Source organism: Poecile atricapillus, chromosome 1 (assembly GCF_030490865.1).
Source record: "Poecile atricapillus isolate bPoeAtr1 chromosome 1, bPoeAtr1.hap1, whole genome shotgun sequence".
Classification (NCBI taxonomy): domain Eukaryota; kingdom Metazoa; phylum Chordata; class Aves; order Passeriformes; family Paridae; genus Poecile; species Poecile atricapillus.
Window position 1 is genome coordinate 86,454,293 of NC_081249.1, and position 21,667 is coordinate 86,475,959.

Below are 21,667 nucleotides of genomic sequence, written 5' to 3' on the forward strand. Positions count from 1 at the left end.
AGAAGTTGCAGAGCCCTAGAGTCCTGACTTAGGGGTGATGAAGCAGCCCTGATATCTTCAGATTTGCAGTGTACCTGCACAGATGGTCTCATGGAGATAAAAGATTTGTAAATTATGCACCTTCAGATCAAATTTTTTTTTTATCTTCTTAAGTCTTTAAATTGTGACTATAAGGAAAATTTTACAAAGACTCTTAAAGACAAAGATACAACATTTGGCACAGGAGGTCTCTCAGTTCCAGATTGGTGAAAGCTTGGATAATATCCCAGAGAAATATGACTGTACCTGAGGCCTGTTTCAACAGCTTTCCCAGATACCTGTTACTGTCCAGTCTTAGGAACAGGTACTGGCAAAATAACCCCCCTTTCTGATCAAGCAATGTAGTTCCTGTGTTCTTATAAGGTCATAGAATCATAGACTCATTAAGATTGGAAAAGACTTTTAAGATCATCAATCATCAACCCTGTACCACCACCATGTGAACTGCTAAACCAAGTCCTCAAGTGCCACATCCACATGTTTCTTGAGCACTTCTGGGGATGGTGACTCCACCATTATCCTGAGCTGTCTGTTCCAAACAGGCTTTACAAACCCTTTCTGTGAAAAAGTATTCTCAATATCCAATCTAAACCTTCCCTGACACAATTTTAGGGCATTTCCTCAAACCACGTAAGCAAATGTCCACAATTTTTACCTTGGGGTTCTATGAAGCTGTGAATAATTTTGAAACCAGTGATTCCACTATTGCATCTAAGACAGCCTCTAAAGCCACAAACTATCTAAAAGTTCCAGAGGCTCAACTTCAGGTCAGGAGGAGAAAGGACAATTCAACAAAGAACTGGGAATGGAGGTGGCAGTACACGTGCATATCAGTGTGCAAATAAAAATAAAAATATTCTAATGCTAATAAAAATATTAGAAGTGTTGATAACACCCTGAACTTTGTGCCTCTGAATGCAAAGATTTGCAAGTTACCCTATAGATTGTTCATAGGATAAATGGGGTTGCAAACCTACAGCCTGACATGACTCTGTAACAATGTACATGTTGACAGCTACTATAAGGTTGTATTTCATCTAACCCTCACAGACTGATGCAAATTCACCTTCTAATTCACCATTTCCTTTATCTTTGAACTCTTCCCATTGGAAAAGCCAGTCTTTAGCACTGACACTGTTCTTTGTTCCTTTCCAAACCCAGAGAGCTACAGTGGTGTAAAGAGGCAGACAAATAACTCTCCAGTTTGATTTTCCAGTTCAAAACCATCAACAAAGGGAAAAAGACCAATATCATTGACTCAATGCTCAGGATGCTTGAGCAGTACTCAAGCAACCTGGAAGATTTGATCAGTGAGCGGACTGAAGAGCTAGAGGTTGAAAAACAGAAGACAGAAAAACTGCTGTCACAAATGCTTCCACCGTAAGTACGGGCTCTTTAGGTGGTAAAAAATCCTCAGGAAACCGAACCAAAAACACCCCAAAACAAACCCACAGCCAGTCTGGACAACACCCTTCCCCAGATGTGAGCAACATTGTAGACCTGACCATCAATTTTGACATGCACCTTCAAATCAGAGTAAGAAACTCTAATCAATGCTGGTTACAGCTGTATAGAACTTTCTATTAATGGAAGATCTGAACACAGAAGAACAAGAGCCTGAGCTCTTCGGTGTGCACTAGGAAAGGGCTTGGTTCCTGCCATCTCTTTTGTGTTGCTATTTCAGATCAGTGGCAGAAGCCCTCAAGACTGGTGGCACTGTGGAACCGGAGTATTTTGACCAGGTGACCATCTACTTCAATGACATTGTGGGCTTCACATCCATTTCAGCCCTCAGTGAACCCATTGAAGTAGTGGACCTTCTGAATGACCTTTACTCGCTGTTTGATGCCGTTCTTGGAAACCATGATGTTTACAAGGTGAGAAGTAATTTTATTCTGTGTTTCCTTTCCATCATTTTCAATTTCTATATTTCTTAACGTAATGGTATTTGCTAGGTGGAGACAATTGGTGATGCCTACATGGTTGCTTCAGGGCTCCCAAAACGGAATGGAAACAAACACGCAGCTGAAATAGCCAACATGTCCTTGGACATCCTCAGCTCCGTGGGAACATTCAAAATGAGGCACATGCCAGATATTCCCCTCAGGATACGAATTGGGCTGCACACAGGTAGGCAGCAGCATCCGCCTGCACCTCAACATCAGAGAACTCCTTCTCAACTGCATTTCCAACTCTGAATGCTTTCTTCATGCCTGCCCTCCAAAAAACACCCTTACAAGACACTTTAAAATCTTCCACATCAACAAGGGAGTTCAAATGGGAAAAACAAAACCCAGAGACGGTCTGTGGAAGAAAGTGGCTTAGTAAAATTTTAGGGAGAGGTTTGTGTATTCTGTCCCAGCCAGGAACTACATCTGGCATGTTAGTCACAAGCGTTTCATTGTGTGGATAGCTCTTTAATGTGCTACAGGATCTTCAGAGGTGGGATATTGAGACACCCAGCCATGTCTTTGCAACTCTGTTCTGAAATTAAAAAACATAGAAACACTGACATATAAAGTAAAAGAAGAAAAAGGTTGGAGATATTTATTATAGGTAGGATATGCTGAAAGAAAAACGTGATACAGCTCTTAAAAACATTTATGTTATAAAGAAAATATTATCTCTCATGTAGAAATCATATTGTATTCAATCAACAGAAAAGTTGCTTGTTTAAAATAAAAGAAGTTCCATAGATATATATACAAAATGTAATTAAACTCCAAAGTAAAACAAAAACCCCAAAACAGTAGAACTACAGTTATATAAGTGAAAGTATTTTAAATGTAGGAAAATACATCTGCTATTATCATGAATCTGTATATGTATAAGATATATGAACCTTCATAATTTTTATACATTTCTAGTCAACCATTAATAGATTTTTCCAGCTGTTTGTCACCAGATTTCCTGCCTCTTCCTCTAACGTACCAGGTGTTGCCCATTGTGGGAAGCCAAACAATGACTAAGAATGGCCAGGAGTCTGACCCAATATTATATGGGTCATTATATTATATATAATACAATATTATATTTATCCTTCTGCTTATCTGATAATATCCACACTTTTACAGCTTTAGCATGCAAGCATTTTGCAGATGTCAGTATCCTAGTCCCTGATGTACATGTTGGGAAACAGAAGCAGAGTAAAGGAAGTACCTCAGAATATCCCAAGAACAGAGCTGTGCCTTTAGCAGAGTTAAATTCAATATTATGAATCCTAGACCTTATAAGATCGTCTTTTGGAGTTATCTCTAAAACAGATCTCCCTACTTTTTTTCTTGAAGTTTGTGATTCTTAGTTGACCCTTCACAGAAGTGTAAAGCATTGAGGAATGATTGCAGGAGCACTGTGTGTTTTATACTCTATCAGAAATTAGATGAGACTACAGCTGCAGATTGTCTTGCCCAGAGCAGGAGTCTCTGGAGCACCAGCAGCATATTTTCAACATGGAAAGAGGGGAATTTGCTGTGCAACATCTGCTGCTGCCTGTTGACAGCAGTTCTGCAATGTATCTCCCTTGCAGTTGGCCAAAAAATACATCCCTAGGTGATGTCTACAGGGGGTAGTAACCTTTTTGTTTGTTTTTATGAACTCTGGATATCTGGAAAGCACAGTTGCTATGAACTGTTGTATTGGGTGTGAGAGGAAGAAGGGGGAGGACTGTAGATTTTGTTTTGCACAGATCTGGAAGCATCATAGTGTCATGGGAGCAGCCACAAACACATATTCCAAAGCAAACCAGCTCTCTGAGCCGCAGAGATGACAGCAGAGTTTGATTAACCCTAGACCCTGTTTCTCCTGAGAAAAGATGCATGAAGAAGGAGTTACCAGCATCACGAAAGCCTTCGGGAAGCTCTTGGGGAGCTTGGCTGACACTTTCACTGTACTGGAAATGATGGAGAGAGGGTGTGACCCCCAGTCATGTACTTCAGCTGCTCTCTGGAAACTGGTGCCAAGAAGAGCTCACGATGCCCTCTCAAAAAAAGCAGTTAATGCATTTTGAGCATAGGCTGTCCATGTCTTTTCAACCCTGAAACAGACAGCTGCACCTCTGGGAACTTCTGATGGCCCACACCCATGGTCCGCTTGTGGCAAAGCCTGGGTAAGGCAAAGAGGACAAGACAACCGGTGTTTGGTCTGCATATTCTCCCCTGCTTTAAACACATCCTGGAATCTTGGCTGTCCTCTCTTGACTTCACTGCAGGTCCAGGATAACTCAGCTGACTCAGCTGCTTCCTCACTACCCTTGCCTGGGCTGGAGCAGGACAGTCAGTGAGAGCAGTGGTGAGAAAATAAGCTTTTCCACGGAGGCTGAAGATGATTTGTGTATCAGTCAGGCTCTCTGGCAGTCAGCCCTGCACTTTGATCTTTACTTTTAAACTCTGCAGCACTGCTGATGGTCCTTACAGAGTCTTAGCCAGAGCCTCTCATTAACTGACCCTTGCAAGCCCTGGCAAAGAGACACTTCAAAGCAAACCTATGAACCTGTGTAATTAAACAACTAGGTCATAACGTCCTCATCACAGGGTCTCTGGTTTCCTCTGAAACTTGTAACCGTGGGAGATTTACCACTGGAAGTTTTTCTTAGCCTTCTGCTGAAGCTGTTTGGAAAAAGGGAACACACACAGGAGGTGAAAGCAGTGAGCAAATTAAGTCTTAGATGCTTTCATCACAGGGAACATGTAATTTTGTGAATTTTTATATAGTTAGGGTTGGTTTTGAGCTGACAGCTTTCTGCAATGGGACAGGCTTAAAAGCAGTATTCTAGAAAGATAACACCTCGCCCTATAAATCTTGCCTCTCCTATGTTGTGCGCTTTGAAGAAATGGCTGGGTGATCACAGCAACTGAGTAGGGAACCTGAATTCAGGCACCCACATGGAGGTGTTTCCAGGACTTTTAGGGAGCCTGCACTCATTTTGAGGACGTGTAAGTGAATCCTGTAAATCTCTTCATGTGCAGGAGTGGAAAAACTCTTACAGCTCAGTTGACCACATTGACTTGGTCACCACTGACTACAGCAGAAGCTCATCTGCTCTTATTTGTGCTTCTTAAAATGGAATCACAGAATCATAGCATACTCTGAGTTGCAAGGGACCCACAAGGATCATGGAGTCCAACTCTGAAGTGAATGGCCCGTACTGGGATCAACCCCATGGCCTGGTGTTATTAGCACCATGCTCTAACCAATGGAACTCAGATCCTCCTCAATGGAGGCTCTTTTTTCAACAGGAACTACCTTTTTATGTCCTTGCAACACCTATTACAGAAGGAGCTTTGGTCCTCAGTGAGATTTCAGATTGCTGCTGTCATATTATCACCACAAAAAGAAGAGAGGCAGTGTTTTGTGAGATAGTGTTTTCTCAGGGAAACCTCTTATTGAAGCATGAGTAAGAGGTCTCCAACAAGACCTTTTTCTGTGTATATGTCATATTAGCATGCACACAATAAAGACCAGTTAGGGAACTGTAAGGTCCTTGGCTGAGACTATTGACAGTGCCGCTACAGTTCTGTATAGAAGTGCCTATAGATGAAAACCTGAATTAAACTTCCTCTAGTGGATATAGTTCCTCTCCTGAAAAGCTTGAAATAAATTAGAGAGTACTGATAAGGATGGGAATTAACTTGTGAGAGATTCTGAGGAACAGTGTTTTGTCCGAGACACATTGACAGTTGAAAAGAAACCCCCTTAAGTCAGGTTTTCATGATCTCCAACAGTCTCTGCCTGCTGTGTTTTATCCAGTTTGATCCAGTTTGATCCATGCTGCTCAAGTCCTTGTAATACTTTTTGTATGAACCATTCTTCCTCTCTCTTTTTTAAAATCTTTTATCAAGCAAGGCTTCATCAGGCAGGAGTCAATATCTGTCTTACCTCTGAGTTTGCATTCTCATGAAGCATTTTAAAATACAGACACTTTGGGTAGCATCAGCTTTTCAGAGGTCACAGCAAGAGGGGTTCTTGTGAAGTTCTCCATAGCTTTCAACTATGGAGTTTCATTGTCCATAAGATAGATCTGAAAACTATATGAAGACTCAATTTTTTTAAATAAGGCTAAAATCATCATAAAATTACACTGTATTAAATTAAGTAACTGATCACTTCTAAAATATTATACAATCGCTACTATTTATATTATTACTGTTTTAAAACCAACATTTTAACCTATAACCGATTTGTATTATGAAAGCCCTAACCTATAACATCATTTCAGATACTGTTGATGATGTACAATGTTCACATCTCTTGTAATCTTGCATGGGAAAAGATTTCCTAGATATCAGTTATACTAAATCTTAATTCAGAGGGATCATGACATTGAAAAGGGCAGCAAAGCCTGAAAAGGCATATCTCATGAATGCATCTGATGGAAAATACAGAGAGTCCTTCTTTTTGTCTGCAGGAAGCCCCACACCTTATCACATCGATTTTTATTTTTATTTTTGTGCTTATTTTGCAGACCTGATATTTTTATTGTAGGCAATGAAATTTAGCATCTCCTCCTTCAGAGTACAGTCTAAACATTAACTAAGCTAAATGCCCCAGATGAAAGCTGTCTGAGCTGTTTGGCTTCCACACATTTTATCTCCCAGTCTGTGCATGTTCATGTGGATCCTGCACACATACCTCTCCCTGACAACTTGGCAATGATTCTTTGGAAGATACTTAGGAAGTGAATGGATCTTGTATAAAAAATGATTAAGAGGGAAAAAACAAGCTTTGACTAGACAGGCCAGCTAAAAGTGTCTTCCAAGGAGGGGACACAGGGTGGTCCAGAGTGCGGCTAGCACCTCTGGACAACAAAGACTGATTTTTAATTCTGTTTCAGTGGGTTACAGGGCATGTCACAGGATCTGAAATTTGGTTTTCTCATGTGGAAAAAGACCTTTTAAAAATGAGATTATGATAGTACTGGAGTTTCCATGAACTCTGAACAAATTTCTCCCAGATGATGGTGAACTGAGGACCTACCAGACATGACCTTTCTCTGACATGAAACACCAGCCTGAAATCCAGAGAAATTCTTAGCTTTTGACTGCTTGTAGCAAGCACCAAGGCCAATGAGATCTTTAGAAAACCTTCTTCTGCATTCCAAATTGATTTTTTGAGTATCAGAGGAGAAGATGAGATTTGTTTGTCAGTGAACCCTAGACTTATACAGGACCATTAGGGTAAGGCAGCTGACGTGTCTTTCAGGGCCTTGCGTGGCAGGCGTGGTGGGGCTGACCATGCCACGGTACTGCCTCTTTGGAGACACGGTGAACACGGCATCAAGAATGGAGTCCACGGGCCTGCGTGAGTATTTGGGACAGTCAAAGAAAGGGGAAAGTCAAATGACAGAATTCAAAGCAGCCTGAAGGAGAAGGCACCAGTTTTGCCATTGTAGGTCAGTGTTCAGGACCCTGCCTTCCAGCTTCAGACCTCTGACTCGAATCCCATCAACCAAAATCAACATGAATCTTGCCCTACCTTCCTCCAATATGGTTTGGATCTTGATTTCAGTCAGTGCTAAGAACCCTTGATTCAGAGGTGTTCTTGCACAGTAAAATAATGCATTTACCTTTCACAACCAGTACAAAGCAAGGGTTGAAGCACATGTGGGCACTGCTTCCATCATACCCATAGAAAGTCCCACTGAGACTGGAGACAGCAGAAGCACTGCAGGTACAAGAACATTGTTACACATTAATAGAAATTCATGTAGATAAATAGGAAAAATAGTAGGTTAGTCTCTCAGGAAGTGTAGCTCATAGCTGTGTGATCTTCCTCTACATATTCAAACTGATGTTTTTCTTTCTTATTATTATGGAAAAAAAATTAATAAGCTCATACCCCATCCTTCAAAGGGGAAGGCAATGTGATTGACAAAATTGAAATAAAAGCTCAACAAAAAAACTATTTTGGGGGGAAATGTTTTAGAAATATTTCCTGGCTTGTTCACACAAGCAGAACAATAACAAATTTCAGTGAGTTCCAGCAGTGGCTGTAAAACAATCTGGGGAAGATGGGAATTCAATAAAGTTCTCCACCTTTGCCCTCTTTGTTCATAGACTAAATGGCAGCTCTGGGTGGAATAAATTACCAAAAATCCAGACATATCTACATGCATAGACACATATACTTTATGTTCCCTTCCAAACTCCATCTCTCTGCTCTTCATCCCAGCTTTCAAATTATGTTGGGTGTCTGGAGCAGGGCAGTTGGCTATTTTTCATTTCTTTCTCATTCCCTAGTTATACTGTGGCAATAGATAAAACAGCAACCTAGCTGACAGTGTTACTGGAAAACCACTTACCATCTTTATGAAGAGATGGACTTCTACACTGAGTGTGTTTGGTATCCTTCTCCAGGAAGCCCCCAGAGTAGATGTCCTGTCCCCCTGTGCTCTTTACAGCCCTGCCTGGAAGAATCCATCAGTCAGCATTAAACTCTACATAGAGGAGCACCACACAGCTCCACAGCCACACACCTTGGAGTTGGAATTGGAGCACTCCCTCTTTGGAGCCCTTCTCCTTGTCAGGATGAAGCAGCAGGGAATTCGCAGCATGTGTGCGGTACAGTGATCCAGCTGCTTTGCTTTCTCTTCCCAGCTTACAGAATTCATGTCAGCCAAAGTACAGTGGATACACTTCGGAGTCTGAATGAAGGCTATGAAATCATACCCAGGGGAAAAACAGAACTGAGGGTAAGAAGGCCAGGGCTGTGAGAAGTACCTTCACAGGGAACTCATCTCGCTTGAGGAATTTCATATTAAGATCTTTTTGGTCTTCATACACCAATCTTCAGCTGAATCCTTCCAAAATTGTCCCTTTAATTTGTTTCAATACACCAGGTGGTTATTGAAGGACTGTGGGATCAAACAATCTGCTGTATGTGCTGGTACTTATATAAGTATAGTCCTCTATTTAGTCCACCCTTGACAGAAGCTGCTACTTTTCAATGTCCAAACAAGACAGTACTGAAAAATTCAAACATTATTTCTACCCTTACACAGTCAATAGACAGAAGTAGGAGCTTTCCTTTCCTTAAATACCTAGAATAAAATGCCTAAATATGGCCTCAGGTCCCTCAACAATCTTACATGACAAGTGGAATCATGCAAGTTCATATGTCTGCAAGTGGAGATCTGGGGTAAATATTCCAGCCTTAGTCAATGGAAATAAACCTTTACATAGTGGGAATAAATTGTCCCTTCAGGAAATTATTAACCTGAAGTACTTCTAGGGTCTGGTTTATGTGAAGATGAATGTTGGTTTTCCTCCCCTTTTTCAGTCAAGGGTGATTGACTCTCCTACAGGTGCCTACAGTTCATCAGATGCATCACACCTTGAAAGCTAAATCATCAGTAGTGGGAGAGGAAGTTATTATTCTGATACTCAGTTCAGAATGAGTTGTAAAATCTCTCAATTAATAATGCTGGTACTGCCAAATAAGATGATTAGTGATCCTGTAGTTTCCAATTTCTGTTCAGCTGTGTAGTTTCAATGACCCAAATCAATGAGGGTAATTTGTAAATGACAGTTGGAACAAGGATAATGAATATCCTCTTTCAGGAAAATGAAACTCAAATAATCCCTGAGCTATTCTGAAGGACAGCCCAAGACTTCCAGGCATGGTCTGTCTCTGGATATGTATGAAGCCAGGGAAACCTAGTGAGGAAAATTACATATCAAGCAGAGGGCAGTCAAAGAGCTGCTTTTTGATTGTATTTGTATTTGTATTTGATTTGTATTTTTGATTTCATTTCAGGGTAAAGGAGTAGAAGAAACATATTGGCTGGTTGGGAAAAAAGGCTTCCAGAAGCCCTTACCTAAACCTCCTGAAATAAAGCCAGGGTAAGTGTGACTTCATCACTGTCCAGGACATTCATTAAAAGGTCTCTTTTGGAGCTTACAGGCTGAAAATCTGTCCATCCATGTTATCTCTTTGCAAAGTCTATATCAAGCTCCTTACATGTTCAGGCATAGTACTGGGACTCAGAAGTGATGCAGTTCCTTCAGCACCACTCCTTATTCACAGTTCCCAAGAAATGACATGACATGGAAACTTCTGCTTCTCCCCTGTATTCCCTTGGAGACTGAACACCAGGGAATTCCTCCATGAATCTCCTTCCTGCTCTGTGTGCATATAGGAGACACATGGGAAGGAACACTTTCAGGTCTCTGGCATCATCAGTGTATACGAGACTCAAGATTTTTCTCCCTTTCCATCAAATTCCTGCTGAAAACATCAAACAAAACATCAACCTCATTCAAAGCATTCTTCCCTTTCATTCTAACAGAAAATAAGAAAGCTTCGTGTTACAAATTTCTGGCACTGTTATGTAATTCAATATTTGATGTTGCTTCCATACAGATGGAGGTGAGCAAAGATTGAGCACTCAAAATTCATTAAGTGGTTTTCTAGCTTTGCAATGCCTGACTTTGCAAACAGAGTACTCCCTGTTCAGCTGTCACCTGCTGTATGCCTGGAAAGGATGTTGTGGTCAGGACATAAAAACCAGGAGTCAGATTTGTTTGACAAGAACAGCGTGGTCACCCACATTAAAAGCAGTCAGCCTTGACTCCCTTTATGGACAATAAAGAGAAATACTTTGCTAAGGGGTCTGATTCGATTGGCTTTTCCAAGATGCCTGTTTTGTTGAGGTCCTAAAGTAACTACCTCAGAGAGCGATGCCTGACAGCAAACAAGGTCTGTTTTAATGTAGCTCTGACTTCTCCTGATCAATATTGCTCAATGTATTGCCTCATTCCCTCTTAGTAAATAAAAACAAAAATTCCCCATTTCCCCACATACTTAGGATCAGAGGATCTTGAGGATCCATGTGTAACCTCTGAAGAGTCCACCCATAACACTGCAGAGACAGAGGTGATCTACCCCTGTCCCAAGGTGCAGATCCTCATTGTTCTTTTGTAGTATCTCTGTCCCCACAGGTCATGCAGTGGTTGAGTGATTTTGGCAGTAATCAGAGGAAAAAAGTTAAGTTACACAAAATCATATTTATCCTAGCAAAGGGACAAAATTGAACTTATACCCCATATAAATCAAATGTCAAGTTACAGAAAGAAGTAACTGGATGTTGAAGCAAAGCAAATATTTGGAGAACTGCCTCATGCATAGGCTGTGCTGTTACCAGATAGGTATCAGACATTATGTCCTGTTTTCCAGCCTTATCTTGATGATTCATATTTTGGCAAAAAATCAAGAGGCTGAAAGTTGTTTTCTCTCTAGTTGGCCAACATGGTGGTTTCAAGTCACTGCCTTGTATCATTCCACAGGGATTTCCTCATTTCTAGGCTTTTGAGCTGAAGAAGGAAATGCAGAATAAATTCCTCTTCTATTCATTTTTTTCACTCTGTCCTGAGGCAACTTATCTTCTCTTGGGCATTTCCTTACCACGAGGTCTATGAGCACTGGTATTTATCTCGTGCTTTATATGGTGACTTGGGCAGCCTAAACATCTGCAGGTGGCAGTTGTGGTGGCCATGCTGAGAGGTGTTTCCTACTAAGTGAAGGTTAGTACATCACGTTTGGTCTTATGTCCATGCTATGGGACTTCAAACCTGTGGGCCATGGATTTATGGTCAGATCCTACAAATGGAAGTTTTTGAAGTTCCTATTCAAAGGATAAATCCTACATTCTTGGTCTGGTCAAAGCTCAGTTTTACCTGGTTTTCATGGCAGCTTTGGGTTAACTTTACATGACACACACCAGGACAGCTCTACAGCCTCTCTAGCCCTTCCCTTGCCTCAAGGCAGATCTCTACACACACACCTGGTGCTGCACAGGAGATAACGGCAGTTTGGACAGAGATATGGCATAACAAAATAAAGAGACAGCAAAACCAAGCATGCCAAGCAGTCAAGCAGCAGACTACCTGTAGGATAGACACTCTTTTGAGATTTCAATAGGAAAGGTTTAAAGGAAGGCTGCGGATTTTCTTTGAGGGTACACCAGCTGACTATCTGGGAGGCTGAATTATCAGACAAGGAGAAAGCACAAAGTTGTGAGTATATGAACATGGGATATTTGAAGTTGGCATCCTGTGATGCTTTGGGACAGGCAACATCTTTTTAACTCCAGTGGAGCATTCATTTTGTCCAAAAGAGCAGAAAAGATATGAGGTTATACTAAATTACCAGACACAAGCCTAACCCGGACTAAATTTCAGATGCATTTTGCAAAGCACTGAAAAAATATCTAACACTAGGAAAAATTCAATGGCTAATGAAATTCAGAGAGGAAAAAAAAAAAAAATACCAACCAAACCAAACCAAACAAAAAAAAAGCCCAAAACCAGAACAAAATCTAGAGCCAGAATGATTTTCTTCTGCCATTCCAAGGAGATGAGTGACATTCTTGGTCTTCTGAATTTCCAACTTTTACTATCCTGGCTCAGAAATTCTTTTCTCTGATACTGAATACAGTGTTTGAAAGCATCAGAAGCCCTCTATCCCAGCAGGTAGTTTTATTCAGAAACTTTCCCTTTAAATAATTTAAGTTAACTGCAGGAAAAAAAATTAATACAATTCAGCAAAGATACATATTGTCAATCCTCTCAAAGGCTTTTAACCATTCACCCAATGCCTAACTAGAGGGCATATGAGAGTTTTTGATTTTTAACATAAACCCAGATCCCTTACCTTGTATGAATTCATGCAGTAAGTCCAGAAGGCCTGATAGGTCTTCTAGCCCATTACCTCTCATGGTGGTAAGTGCAACCTGATGTGCAACACCACTGAAAACTGAAGATGCAGCCAGGAATAAGTGAGTATTTTGGGGCTCTCTCATCCTCACGTTCATAAGGATCAGCTCTGGAGGAAGCACTGAGATCCTTGTTTAAAGATAAATGGGTGAGAAGCAGTGAAGGATGCTCCGAGAATCCATCTCCCAGCCCCAAGTGAGAAACACCTTTTTATGAGCCAGGAAAAAGACAGTCATTAAGACAAAATTTTTTTTCTTCTACCCAGTACAAGGTTGTCATTGCTTTGTCTGTGTTGGAGCACCCTGGTTGGATCCATAGAGAGGCTCTAGTATTGCTGTTGCTGCTGATGTGTCTTTCTGAGGAGAAAAGTAAAGCACTTTCACTTGGGCTCCTATTTGAAGTCTGTCAAATGCACTTTTAAATCAAAAATTAAATAGCTTGTGGACCAAACAGCAGTTAAAATCTCTTGTTGTCCTCTCATAGCTGGAATTATACAACAACATAAAAATATTTCCTAAATAAATTTTATATAACATTTAACAAGAGCTGTTCAGGAAAATCAAAGCCTCCTCTGTCTCATAGGCTTGATCATGCAATGTCAGGACAGATGTGTTTTGCTTCACACCCAATCCCTTCTCTCCAAATTATTTCTGACTGCCTAACACAACAGCAGAATGAAGACAAAGAAGTATTCTGATCATGGCTGTGGCATAATGACAGTGAGAAAGAAGACTTTCTCTGAAATCTGATGGAGGATGAAAAAGGGAATGAAAGTTGGTGACTCATCTCCCTTTCAACAAGACTGTTTGACTTGTGATGTGATTGCACCAGCTTTTATATTTAAACAAGCTCTTCCTGAGCAAGCTGAAATTTCTGGGAGAATTGAGTGGAATATTACAGAATTTGTGCTAATAGCAAGTAACCCTAAATGCAGTGCTCAGAAAGAAAGCAAAGTCAGAACTTCACAGATTTTCTCCTGCTGGTTTTGCAAGCAAGGTGATGGGGAGAGAGGACCTTGGAAAACTAACAGCTGTCTCCAAAAAGAGGGGTTTGGCTGAGGCTGGAATGGATAATGCAGAATCAGACCTCTCCAGATGCTCAGACATTTGTGAGTTCAGGAGATGTGCAAGTTCTGTTTACAATGGATCTTTCTTTTTGCTGTTGTGCAGTGGCTGAAAGTCAAGTCACTGCCAAACATTTATTTGTGTGAGCAGTGTCTGGAGGAGGACCTCAGGCAGTCTAATAGCGTGCTTGATCACCAAATACCCTGGACAGGCCTTCACTGTCTGTGGTCACAACCTGCTGCACTGTTGTGCAGACACAGCAGCAGCCCCCTCCACTCCCCTGTGGGTGAAGTCCTGCTGGGTGGACTCAAAAACCAAACACCTGACGCTCACCCACGTGTGGCTGAATTTTGTTACTGCTTCCATAAAGGGTCTGGACACAAAGACTCCTTTTCTCCCTGCAACAGGCAGGATTTAGTCTTATTAAAAGTTATTTACCTCCTTCTGATCTGGTCACCTTGCATGTCTTTCAAGAGTCAATGCAGAGAAACAGATATTGCTTGGCAGTTCTGCTTTGGGATAAAACTCCTGCTGTGGTCCAGCAGCACCAGATTCCCTCCACTGGCTCGGAATAGAACCCAAGATATTTGGCTTAGATGGAGACATCTCTATTGCAGATAAAAAAATACCAGGGAGCTAAATCTCACCTGAGTTGTAGATTCCCAGAAGTCATTCCTTGTTGAACCCATCAGGATTATATCTTCCTGGCTGCCTCTCCTTGGGACCCAGCCCTAAAGGCACCATCACTCATGAGGAAGTTTATAAACAGGGATCAATGTTTCTAAAAAGAAGAAACATGTTCCCAGATTTAGATAAGGCATGGGAGGATAAATTGTCTAGGCATTTCCATTTGTAGAGCAGAACTGGCCAAAGACCTGAAACTTGGCTCTAACCTCCCTCAGGAAAGGCTGTTAAATTCAGGGACAACTGGCTTTTTCTTGGGACTGTTAAATAGGATTTCCACCAGGAAATGAGCCCACAGCTTAGCGAGGTGAGAGCTTCTGAAAGCAACATCCCTTGAAGAGAAAAGGCACTGAAGCAGGAACTGAACTAACCAAATGCAAAGTCTTCACTGATGTTTTTTTCTATTCCTCCCTTTAATGAATGGAGGAAAGTATCAGTGGAATAAAGGAATCATTCTCCCAGGAGTCATCTCATTTAATAGGTTCTGGAAACAGCCTTGATAAAGATATAGTTTGTACTCCTCAATCAACAAAGTCATTCATCTTGTCCTGGCAGAAGTGTCTAAGAGTGCCAAGAGCTCTCTGGACACTTAAAATTTAATTAGCTGACCTCATCCTTTGCAGTAAGTTGAGTGGGACAAGGGAAGAATTAATAAAGCCAGAACGAGGACCCATATTTGTTTTCCTTTCTGTCACCAGAAGACACTTACCTTTCCTTCAGTCTCCATTATAGTCTGTTCTTTATTTCAGATGAAACTGAACTGGTTCTTTCTCTAATGGCCTACCTGTTCACTGCAGGTATAGAGCTCATGGGTTACTCCCGGAAGAAATTGCAGAGTTCAAAAGGAGGAAAGCTGAAAAACTCCTTGGCAAAAGGGCCTAGATCTGAGGTAGTAGCTGTAGGACAGTCCCCATGTAGCTCTGCTGTTTAGTGTCTGCTTGTGTGTTATTTGTCTGCACTTTACTGGTTTTAGTGTCTTTTTTCCCCCTTTCCCTCTATTTTTCTCCTTTTATAATTTTTTTTTTAATATGTATTATTATTCTAACATGTCTCATTCAAGAGGTGCTTGGAACAGCAGCAAAGCTATAGCCTTGTTGGGTGATTTCCTAGTGAATGTATAATCTAGTATCCCATTAATTCCTGGGAGATATTGGGTATTATTATGTTTATTTGCCGTGTATTATCAATCCACTCCACGCTGATGTTCACGGTGCCAGGAAGAGCCCAGTACATGGTAAACACAGAGATAAAACCGGAGTTTAAGCCTGGAAAAATCCAAATTGCCTACTGTTGTTTTTGTGTAATGTACATCTCTTGCCTAGTGTAATTCCATACCTCATGACAGAAACAGGATGCAGCTTTGATATTCACCATTATGGTACTGATGGGTACAAGAGATAATGGATTTATGGTTTGGGTGGAATTTGGAAGTCACATGGAATATGACAGCATGACCTGATCAAGTAGATGTTATCAGAGCAAGGCTGCCATAGAAGCATGCACACTTGCACAGGTGTGGTGTCCCCTGAAAACAATATATGAGCAGGGATTTCTAATAATATCTCTAAAAGCACTGGTAATGCTTCTGCTCAACTCCTCTGGACTAATGTGTATTTCATTTCCACTTCCCTAAAAAAGGAGGGGTGAATGAAAGCTCAGAGTGCCTAGATTAGTTACAAACCCCTAAGACACACCGTATCAGGCTGACAGATTGCTATGAAGACTAAAGCTCCAGCCAGTTTTCTCACAAGGATAAATCCCAGCAGGTAACTGTTGGCTGTGTTCCTTTTTCCCAAACATATTTTTTAAAGATTCCGGGTGTGTTACCAGGCTGGTTTTTTATCTCACTTAACCGGTATTTAAATTTTTGTCTGAAATTCTCCCTATCGATCACCTAAGGGAGGAAAATCCTCATTAAAAAATAAAATAAACAAAATTGTTTGAATATGGGACACAATCTGAAGAGACCTGCATGAGCACTACCATATATGAACTGCTAAATACGAGCTCCAAGGCACAGAAGACCACCCTGCTGATTTACACCTAAGAGTACCAGCTAATCCTCCAAGGCCAGACAAAGAGGATCTCACACTTGGGCTAGCCCTGCTTGAAACCTGCACATATACTAATATATAAATATCTAGTACATATATCACCCACAGATATAGGCTTCCACACTGAAGCAGGCTGATCAGCAGTATATTATGGAAAACAGAAGGTCCTCATTAGTCAACTTGCCTTAATCCATTGGAAATAGTGGGAAAATCAATAAGACATTCATACCTTTATCTTTTCAGTGGTCCTAGTTCAATCCTTCTTGTGTGCAGGAAGCTTTCAATGAGGCAATTAAGTCCTCAACAGCCACTTATTCCTACATGCCTGCTTGGTGGTTTAATGATGTTTCCAGCTAATCTGTCTTAGAAGCTTCTGATGAAAGGAACTATGCTGCCAATAACCTTGTTTTTCCTTGATGGTAATAAAGGAACATTATACAAGGACCTCAGATGCAGTGATCTATAGTCCATTCACCCAATTTATGGTCCTATTAGTCTGGGACCCTAATATGCTAGCAGTCCCCCAGGGTTCTTGCTGCAGTACAGTAGGGACCCCCTTCTTGGAGTAACTGTGTATTTTGGAGTATTCATCTGGCCTGGAGTCTAGAGGAAGGTCAAGACTTTGCTTCTCCTGCTCAGGAGTCAATCCTTTAACCTTGAAAGAATGGCTGTAGACTCTGCTGTCCTTGGTGTATTCTTGATTTCAAATACAAGTGATGGTTCTGGATGGATCTTGATAAAAAAACCCAGCAAAGCATGAGGAACACCAGAGTGCACCTCCAGTTACCTGATAAAGATAATTGAAGATAAACCTCTGGGCTATATCATTAGAGACCTTTATCTTTTGTCCTGTGGTAGGGTCTGTGACCTTAACATGGACCTTCTAACCCACTCATGCAAGTGGGATTCAGCCCAGAGCACCATGGCTCTCACAGACACTTGTGTAAGGCTGGTACAACAGCTATGTAGGATAAACCATGGCATCAAATGCTGCTGGACAATATCCTCAGGCAGATGAATCCCATCCATAGCCTCTTACAATACTTCTGAAAAGGGGAAAAGGGGAAAAGGATTTCTTTCTAGCTTCAAAACACAACAGAGAACTGTGTCACAGAGAGGTCAGTGATTCCCTAGGATCCATGGATAGGTCTCAGTTAGTATATGAGACTTAGACCCCATGCAAGTCAGTCAGAATTCACTGTGGAGTTCTCAGGGGTGAGATTTCACCCCAGTGTGATTGGCGAATTTATGGAGGGACCCATTGTATGTGAATCTTCGTACAATCTGAACTGCACTCTGCTGACTTTAGATGTGTAAGCATACAGGTGGTGTATCCTGCACAGACAAAAGCACCAGCCTGGGATTATGCAAAAGTACTGAGGTCCAATTTTTAAAGTTATTTTCCTTCCTTTTTTTTTTTTTTTTTTTTTTGGTTACTCAAGGATTTGACTCTCCTTGAATTCTGACCCTTCATCCTATGAACTCAGCTTAGTGACAGGAGAGATCCCTTGGCATTCTTTCTTTTTCAGGAAATACAGTAAATACCCAAATAATTGCAGCTTGCTGGCCAAACCATTGGCTAACATGGTGCAGCTGACCAGCAGATAAGATCATATAATCAAAGCATAGCTTGAGTTGGAAGGGACATTTCAAGGTAATTTAGTCCAATCCCCCTTGCAATGAGCATCCTCATCATAAAATATTTCTTCCTTACACCTAGTCTAAATCTAACCTGTTTTAGTTTAAAAACGTTAGCCTTTGTATTATTTCTACAGGATACCTGCTTCATGTAGATGGTTTTTAACATATATTTCTATTCTAAAGTAATTGCACGTTCATTACACAAAAAGATGGTGCATACAGTTTAAGCCATACATTTATGTATATATACAACTATTTATTATTTATTTCATATTAATTATTTATATTAATTATTAATAAAAATATTAATTATATTAATTATTTCTTTCTACTCTTTATATAATAGCAATGATGTTATTGGTAGGGATTAGGATTTAGTTCTTTTTGGTTTACAACAGTTGGAATGGTATCTTCTTCTGTTATATACAGTGAATCTTATTCCATATGATGCTTTATCCATGACAGGGCAATTGTAGATTTGAGACCTTCCTAAAGCCCTGCCATTTGCTGGGCTTCTGGCCTCTTACAAGTCCTTGATGTTTATTTTGTCTCTGAGAACCCCATTATGTTATAATGAATTTGCACCCACCAACTGAGGGTGGCCCAGGACCTGGGCTTGATGAACTCTTGAAGTATTTCAGCAGAAGATCAACTTCAACTGCATCATTTAACATTTCTGCTTTGGCTGACACAAAATGATGCTAAATGAAAAGTCATGCCTTGGTGAGCTGAGTTGCTAACTCCTCTTTCCTTCTCTGTTTTGCAGCCACAACTGGCCAGATGTACTGACCAAGAAATTGAAATCTGTCCTGAGGGACACAAAGAGGACACTAAGAAAAGCAAATTTTAAAGAGCTGGGGATCGTGAATGAGGCTGGAAAAAGTTTTGGAAAGGATGAAATATGAGAAGACCACTGCAAAGAACTAGTAAGATCAGGAGGAACACCTTGAAGCCAATCCAACAGAGCTCACACTCTCGATTTAGCTCCCAGCCAGTCCAAAGCAGTATAATTAATGAAGCCTCTTAGCTCTTTCAGAGACTGAACCTGAGCAGGCAGATGAATCCAGACCATCATCTCTTGTGAAACTGGGCTCCAGCTCAGAGCTGTATGTGTGTGTTTTGGGAGGGGTGCACTGGGGAGGAAAGTGAGGATGATAATGATGGTAGTTCCTGTTCCTCACAAGCAACTGTCACAAGGATGAACTCAGTATTTTAACTAGGTCTGCATGGCAGCACTAACAAGTCCAGCTGCCCATGGGCCTGGATCCAAACAATAATGCCAAAGTGCTAAAATGGTTCAACTCCTTTATGTTAAGTAGTTGTTTTCCTGTTGCTATTGTGGGAAGGTCTGGTTTCATGAAAATGAGTGCAATTGAGAAGAAAATGTTTTGGACAACAACAAAGAATATCTTTACTCCCCCACAGAAATTTTCATTCTAAATGTTCTGCTCCTGTATGTCAACTTAAGCTGAAATATTTTCCTTCAAATTGACATTTCATCTGCAAATGCCAATTTAATGCTATTTGCAAAATGAAATAACAGTTTTGAATTGAAACAGTTTGGTATGAATCAATATTTGTTTCAAATGCCAAAATGAGATTCTGCTCAAAATGTCAAAATATGTCATATTCGCAAATCCAGATCTAAATTGCAAGAACTATTTTTTTGCTTTATATACACACATATACAGGATATCTAAAACACTTTATGCTTTTCATCCCAAAGCAGGATGAAAATGGAATGTCAAGATATTGCAAAACTGTGATGCAGTTCTGTTAGCTGAGTAGTACTAATAAAATACGAGCTTCTTTTTTCCTGCAAAAGTGGGGCTGAGGGAATGAAGAGAACATCATTAAAGCAGTGCAAAACCTAAAACCCATCACTCTTTTTCCCTTCCAATCTCCAAGTGGTCTCTAAGGCATTTGTCTATAAAGTAAGCCCCACTGTGGGTAAAATGCTTTTTGTAAAGGGTTAACATTTGGCCTGTAGGCACTTCCACCACAGCACACTTCCTAAAAGTCAAATCATTTTGGTGTTGGACCCTACTTCTTCCAAGGTTTTTACTCCTGTTCAACATCTGGCTCCTAACAACCTTCTGGGAATTGTTCTCTCTTCTGCAAGGCTGAAGAGAAGGGCAGGTATGGTAATTTAATCAATATTACCACCAGAAGTAGTTAACTGAGAACACTGAGACCCTCCTCAAGCTCAATTTGAACTCTTCTCATCAAAACACATTTTTACCATTCAGATAATAAGTAAGAATCAACAAACTCTTGGCAAACTTTGATGGATATTGAAAATATCTTTATGAAGCAAGGTGAGTGTGACTTGACAGAGTTAAGGAACACAGTATTTTCACAACTAATTCACTGTATCAAGTATAAAGCATGCCCTGTCAAAGATATGTTTGAAGTATAAACATCTAAAAAGGAAAAACAGAAGGGAAGTTCATTAATGCTCTTTAATAATGAGCTTTTACTCTGTGACACCTCATTTTGTAAAAGAAGCTTTTACTTTTTTAGCGGTGAGTTAATATTCCATGTGGGAGAAGTTGGCCCTTGAAGAACATCTGTCAAAAGGCTCATACAACACTCCAGCTGTCAAATGGGGATTAGGAAAGCCTTCACCCTCTGCCCTATGCTCACCTCCTCTTTGAAAATTCATTAAGAAAAAAGTCCTATGCAAGAGATATAGGGCAGGTAATGCTGCCACAATACACCTCAAAGTACATTTCCAAAGAGGAATGCTGTCTGGATTGGTCTGTGCAAACATGGGTTTAAAATCAAACTTCCACAGAATCAATGTCTTTTTCATTATTTTCCTATATAAAAAAAAAAAAAAATCTACCATTGCTATCCTGTTACATAGCAGAGTGGGTTATATCAACCTGAATTTTCCATGAAAATGATTGAAACAAGATTTCAACCCACACTTCTGCACACAGTTTTGAATTCTTTCTTCAGCCTGTAGTCTTCTAAAATAAACAACATTCTTTTAATTCCTTTTAAAAATTAAGATAGTAAATCTGTGGGAAAGGGTAGCAGAAAAGCAAAGTTCTAGTCACTGACGACTTTAGTAATCCCAGGATAATTCTTTATTCTCTTTGAAGCCAGTGGTAACTTTTCCTTAGTTTCAACAGGAAGAGTCCAAGGACTCATCCCTGCGTGTGATTACCACTGTTGTTAGAAATATAAAAAAAATATATATGAAATATGCTGTTAGAAATGTATAAAGAAGTATGCTGTTAGAAATATATAAAATATATTTCTATTTTATTTATAATATATATTTATATATATATTTATATTGTTCTGTTTAGCTAGATTTAGGTTCACTCATGAGATTTCTTCCCATACAAACTATGATTACTGTATCATGCTCCTATTTTCTCTTTTTTTTTTTTTTAATTATAGTGCTTCTAAAACTAGTCTTAGGATGTTGTAATGAGGAAGGTGTGGTCTGGAAGCAGCAAATGGA

General features: G+C 40.3%; 1 protein-coding gene across 1 annotated transcript in view; it reads left to right on the forward strand.

Moving 5' to 3' along the window:
• GUCY2F (guanylate cyclase 2F, retinal) overlaps positions 1-21,171 on the forward strand; it is a 62,305-nt gene extending 41,134 nt beyond the window's left edge. Inside the window, exons 13-19 of the mRNA XM_058837038.1 lie at positions 1,256-1,419; positions 1,724-1,916; positions 1,995-2,169; positions 7,237-7,335; positions 8,631-8,725; positions 9,790-9,875; positions 18,956-21,171. Of these exons, the coding sequence (XP_058693021.1) occupies positions 1,256-1,419; positions 1,724-1,916; positions 1,995-2,169; positions 7,237-7,335; positions 8,631-8,725; positions 9,790-9,875; positions 18,956-19,094 (951 nt within the window). The 3' untranslated portion in view covers positions 19,095-21,171. The remainder of the gene's footprint in view (positions 1-1,255; positions 1,420-1,723; positions 1,917-1,994; positions 2,170-7,236; positions 7,336-8,630; positions 8,726-9,789; positions 9,876-18,955) is intronic.
• The last annotated feature ends 496 nt before the right edge of the window (positions 21,172-21,667 follow it).